The sequence below is a fragment of the Phaseolus vulgaris genome, chromosome 10 (assembly GCF_000499845.2).
Source record: "Phaseolus vulgaris cultivar G19833 chromosome 10, P. vulgaris v2.0, whole genome shotgun sequence".
Lineage (NCBI taxonomy): Eukaryota > Viridiplantae > Streptophyta > Magnoliopsida > Fabales > Fabaceae > Phaseolus > Phaseolus vulgaris.
Genome location: NC_023750.2, coordinates 1496567 through 1502674, shown reverse-complemented (window position 1 = coordinate 1502674; position 6108 = coordinate 1496567). Strand labels below are relative to the sequence as shown.

The following is a 6108-nucleotide window of genomic DNA, read 5'->3' as shown; positions in this document are numbered from 1 at the left end:
TTTAAAATTGAGAGCTACTAATACATGGGATTGGCATTATTTATTTTGACAAAAAATGTTCTCTCACAAATACGTTTCTATTGCGCATTCTTACCATACGAAAACTTATTTCTATTAGCGATTCGATATTTATTTTGTTGTAGGGAGGAGTTTTTAAACAATTTCTTATTCTATTTTACAAAACTAACGGAAACATGCACAATAGCCCCTATGTCTTTAATAAATTAAAATGTAATGTTTATATTAATTTATAAATTCACTTAAGTAAATATTTGCTTGATTATTTTTATTTAATTTGTGTAACTCATAATTCGAGTGAAAACAATATTGGAGAAACAATATAAACTACAAATTTCATATTTTATTCCTCCACCTTGTGTTGGAGTGAGTGTAATAGAAGATTGCAAATTATTTTTAACAAACTATTAACTAATTTAAATTTTAATGAAAATAAATAAAGAGAAGGACATTTTACAAAGTCATTTTACTACGTAATTTACACTTGAAGTTTTGAAGTTGGATCTAAAACCCAAATTCCGCAGATACAAGATAAATCCCTGGTTGAAATTTTGATTAAACTCTCCGCTTGGTACATGCCATATGAATGGAATTAACTTGTGACATAGGAAGGAACCAACACCAAATATTAGGCATTTGTAGTAGAAGGAACCAATATAGTGAAAGGGCATCGAAAATTAAGAATTTACAGAAAATGGTATGCTATTAGAGCAAGATTCTCTTTCAATTAGACTCCGACAAAGGTACCCCGTCATCCTCATAGAACTTCACCTGGCACAGCCTTCCACCTGCTTCATCCGCAAAGGCTATTTTTTTCCTCTCTTTACGCACTACCTCTTGAGGAGGAGGTGGACCATCATCAGATAATTTCTGAATTTATCAAGAGCAGTAATTAGCCACACAGGAAAGAGGAAACAGAAAAACTGTTAAAATTTAATAGCATCAAAAGTGATGTAGGAGATGAACAAACCATTATTTTACAGAAACGGCTGCAATCCCTTGACATGAAGGCCAGGCATCGTTTTGCAGCTTCTTCAGCTCTTGTGGCCTTCTTAACAGCCACTCTTGCCTGAAAATCAATACCAATACTGGTTAACTATTGACTAGTCACCAAATTTATCAATTAAATGCATAACTCCACTAGAAATATTGAAATTACTAGAACTTAGCAACACTTTGCATTTTGCCTTTTAATCAGGAACGTAAGAGCTATATAGCTATCAGTGGGGGTGTTCATGGATCAGATTGGGTTGGGTTTGACAACCCCCATCATCGAACCCAATCAAAAAGTTCAGGATTGAGTTGAGTCTAGCAGGCTTCAATCAAATTATCACCATTTCTACTGTAAAAGTTAATACCCACTATTAATAGGATTGTAGTAACCATACCTCATTTACTTTATGTCTCAAAGACGTATTCAGACAGAATTCAGATCGCAACATGTCATCAACAATGTCCTTCATTGACTTCAATTCCCTTGTGAGTCTCATGGCAAGGCATTCAGCATCATGCATTTGTTGCTTTGTAAATGCAATTGCACTCTTTGGGCAGCTCTGTACAGAACTGCACGCTAGGCGGGTGGCTTGGTGAGAGGAATGAGGGATCTTGGAAATTCCTTTAGGATGGGAAACTCTTTTAGTCCTAGGAATAAACCTAATTTTGTTAGGGATATCAGTAAATTCAGCGCCTGTGATATCATCACCCCCATCAGCTGTACCATTCATCTTATCAGTCTGCTCAGAAAAGCATATTTTTCCCTTGCATTCTGCGATCATTGTAATGTAATATAAGTAAAAGTAAAATGAGGTAAAAGGTCAATGTACTAACATGGAACAAAATAATTATATATGTAATGATAACAAGGAATTACATATCAAAACAGAAATTCGTAGCTGTATTAATAGAAACAAGTTACATTTGACAATAAGGGGAAGATTGAGAAATGGGTTCATCAGAGTCCTAAATGAAATTACTTTTACTCATGAAATAACAGCCTATTTTATTTCATTAAGATTTTAAATCTTAATATCACAGTGGATCAAAGTTAGAAATATTGCTTGTTTCAAACATATTGACTGTCACAGGAACCACATCACGGTTTAACTTTCCCATATTACGATACTTTTAATATAGCCTACACCTTTAAAACCACATTTTTATCTTTTCCAACAAAACCTCTAATTCCTCAAATCCATATTTCTTTCCATGATTATTGAGTTTATAGTTTGAAAAAATAAAGGTTGGTGGATTTAAATATGTAATTGTTGATGGATCAAGATCACAGCATAATGAGGAAGAGATGGTGTAATTAGATAACATACTCAATTTGATTTTATGATTCAAATCAACGGACTCCACAGCTTTACAGAGCTTTTCCTGAGAAGATGGTGAGATTGCCTGAAGATAAACCAACTAATGAGAGGAAGCAATAATATAAATCAAGTCATATAATTTTATTGATGATATTTGTACCTTTCTTGTTGATAAAAGCCTTTCAGGATGATGCAGCTTTGACCTACCATCACATTCATTGTTTAGAGAAGTAAATGATTGTTTTTCCTCATATTCAGGTTGATCATCTGAGCAACGAATCAGACATCCATCAACATTAAGTCCATGTTCCATAGTAGGGCTGGGTTCTACTTCTACCTGATCCTCAGCACAAGTTGTAAATTCATCATTGCTGCAGTCACCGAGGAGAGTATTATCATCTTTAAACTCTACACTCAGGCAATCAAGGTCTTTATGAGTAGCCACATTACGTAGGGTGACTGCAGTGTCAGCGTCACCATCTGGTTGACTGTAATGAATATCAGAGTTATGATCTTCAACTAGAGAGATTACTTGTGGGGCGATGTAATGGAGACCTGAATGGATGACACACTCTTTACTTTCGAATTCTATAGCAGGCATGTCCGGAAACTGGCCGTTGCTTAGTTGAGAATTACTTATCACAAGATCCATATTGAAGGGGCTCACCATTCGTAATGGAAGAAAATCAACACACTTTTGCCGTTCATTTTTCAATTCACTCTCCAAATTCCATGCATAGATTGTCTCTGCTTCTTGTACTTCTATAATAGAATAGTCATCTGGACCACCAAAACAGTCAGTTTCAGGAACATCAGATTTCACTTCAATAAGGGCAGCTGAATCTCCACTAAATAATATGATCTCTTTATTGTTTTCAATCTCTTCACTGGAGGGTGGGAACTCGTGACTGTCTTGGATCTCCTCACAAGAGGGTGAGAAATCTTGACATTCTTGGGTCTCTTCAATAGAGGGTGAGGACACTCGACAGTCTAGGACCTCTTTGCTAGAGGGTGGGAAATTTTGACCGTTTTGGATATCTTCACTAGAGGGTAGGAAATCTTGACTGTCTAGGATCTCTTCAGATTTGACAACTAGCATAACATCTTGGGTATTAGAGATTGTTTTTTCGAAGCATCTTTTCTTCTTGGCCGTAATATTATTTGACAGTTTAGATTTCCAGCTACTGAGAGTCTCCATGAAATCAGAATCATCATCAGCTGTCATTTGCTCCTCACTGGAGTCCTCCAGAAATGAATCTTCAATTTTTATGTTTCTTCTAGAAGACTCAAGATCTTGTGCGCGTTTTCTCTTCTTTGCTTTGCAACTTTCTTTAACTTGGCTTAGGGTGAAATTGTCGAAGTCGTCATCATCCAAGTTATACATTATCTGATCATCATCATCTTCATCAACAGTGCATACTGAAGCATCAGGATTGGTTTCCTCAATTTCACCATAACATGATCTTTCAGCCATTCCATCACCATGAGACAATAAGACATTATCATATATGTCTGTGATTTTTTTAAATTTAAGTTTTGGTTGTCCACGAGCAACATTAGGGACTTTTGAAAGTAAACCACCTTTAATAGCCTGAATAAAATGAAGATGACCACAACCCCGTAGCTCCATATGGATGCTCTATTGCTCTGCTATTAAATCAGAATCTCTGCACAGTATTCTTCCAATTTTTCCCTGAATCTATCGAGAATAAAAAACCACTGGAAACAGTAAAAGCAATCATTTAGAACAACGATTTAAGGCAACTCATTAGTAGTACTTGCAAAATCACAACTAAATTTTTTATTTTCAAAATTAGTTATGCAATTTGGAAGGAGAAACGCTTTTACCTTCAAAAGAACTCATTTAAACATCAAAAGTGAATCAATCTGCTTTAAATTTTAAAACCTCGCCTTAAACTTACATAAGTGTTATTGTCGAGAAGATTATATCGACGATCAATTATCTATATAAGAGAAATACATAGTGGAATCTACAGAAATATTAAAATATGAGGAGACTAAAATCATCCATAGATATAGTGAATAAGATGGAAAGATAGTTTATCAAGTTCAATGATTAACGCGCTAAAAAAGTGAAGAATGACATTTATTGTTGTATTTATAAAATATCAAACATATACCGTCAATATTTCTTTAGATTTTGAATGTTTCGACCATATGTATTTAGTTAATGTATTTGTATTCAATTTGTGAAAATATAACATTTAAAATTAAAAATCTCCATGATTGCTAACCTAAACAAAAAGAATCCATAAAAAAAAAGCGTTTTTGATTTATACAAAAAAATAGGGCACTAAATTCAAATAATTCAATAAAATTTAAATACCTGAATTACACGTTTCGATATTTCGATACTTTCTTCTTCCTGTATGGTAAAGATCCAAAGTAGTTGCGTAACCTACATCAATTGCAGAATTCAAGAAACATAATTATTGAAAATGCTATCACCGTTACATAAACTAAACCAGCAGTGAGCAAAGACAGACGCCTAGAGCTAAATATGCACTATCAGAACCACAATGCAAGCAAAAACGTCATATAACAGCATAAAACGGAACCATTCTCATATCGAAGCGAGAACACACAGAACAGCCAAAGCTGAAAAAACAAAAAATCTAAAATCATACCACCATCGAATTCACTCAAATCTTAAGAAATTAACCCTAAAGGTCATAGATTTCGAAGGGCTAAATTAACCCTAAAAATCGAATGGATTCATCAACAGTTTCAAGATCCTCTTCCAATAATAAAATTCACACCATAAAAAAAACTAGAAGCTTGAACAGAAGACAAAAACAGCAGAAACTTCTAGAACCAAGAAAATTAACCTTAAAAACAGCCATATGAGGAGAAATACACAACGAAACATTTACGGAGCATAAAAAGCCACATACGAATAGCTTCAGACAAATTGGTGAGAAAACGAAACAAATTATAAGAAGAAAAAAAAAGCAGATTCTGAATTTTCAGATCTGAAAGAGAAAAACATGGTTTTGCAAACGGAAGTGGAATTCATGAACAAACACTCGCCTGAGGTTGGATGAAACGCTGCGTTTTGGAGCGCGGAAGAAGAGAAGGCGCGGTTTTGAATTAGGGCAAGCTCGCAAGAAAGAGAGAGAGTGTGTAACATTGAAAACATGTTCTGCGACGTTTCTATATAGCAGAAATGAAGGAGCAAGCGCGCCAATTGATTTTGGCGGGAGAGTACCATATATTTTTTAATATTTTAATAAAATATGCCGAAAGTATAAAATTAGATTTTATTTTTATTTTAAACAAAGTTGAGGTTGAAAGGTAAAAAAAGAGGTTTATCCACTCTAGTATCACGTGATACATTTATAGAATTATGTTTTGAAATATACAATTAACAATAAAATGTCATATAAAGTAGACAATTAATTTTAAATGGGTAATTACGAATTTACGAACACAAAATTAAGAATTTCCTTTTTAATTTTTTTATTCATTATTATGGAATATCCCTGTCAAACACAAGATTTTCTTAGGATTTTGAATATTTGAACATCTCATATCAGCTTTATTTTTATTTTTTTTACATTTTCAAGAGTCAAATCTTAACCACTTTGATTAAAGGAAGTGAGTCCCTCGTTATTCACGTTAACCTAAGTGATTTTTTTTGTATTTTATCTTCAAAAATTGATTAATCAAAATTTAATTTTGTGTTTTTTTTTTCTTTTTTTCTAGTTATTGTGATTATTATTTTGTTTTTGGACTCTTTTTTTTGACATTTTGATCC

The 6108-nt window shown here is 33.6% G+C and overlaps 1 protein-coding gene across 1 annotated transcript; it reads right to left on the bottom strand.

Annotated features, from left to right (window-relative positions):
* Nucleotides 1-469: 469 nt before the first annotated feature.
* Nucleotides 470-5546, bottom strand: LOC137819226 (uncharacterized). Its single transcript, XM_068623011.1, has 7 exons — nt 5382-5546; nt 4678-4749; nt 2491-4049; nt 2340-2415; nt 1407-1783; nt 989-1087; nt 470-888 (listed from the first exon to the last, which is right to left on the bottom strand). The coding sequence occupies exons 3-7, from the start codon at nt 3958-3960 to the stop codon at nt 742-744; spliced, it is 2169 nt and encodes a 722-aa protein (XP_068479112.1). The 5' UTR covers nt 3961-4049; nt 4678-4749; nt 5382-5546; the 3' UTR covers nt 470-741.
* Between the last annotated feature and the right edge of the window lie 562 nt (nt 5547-6108).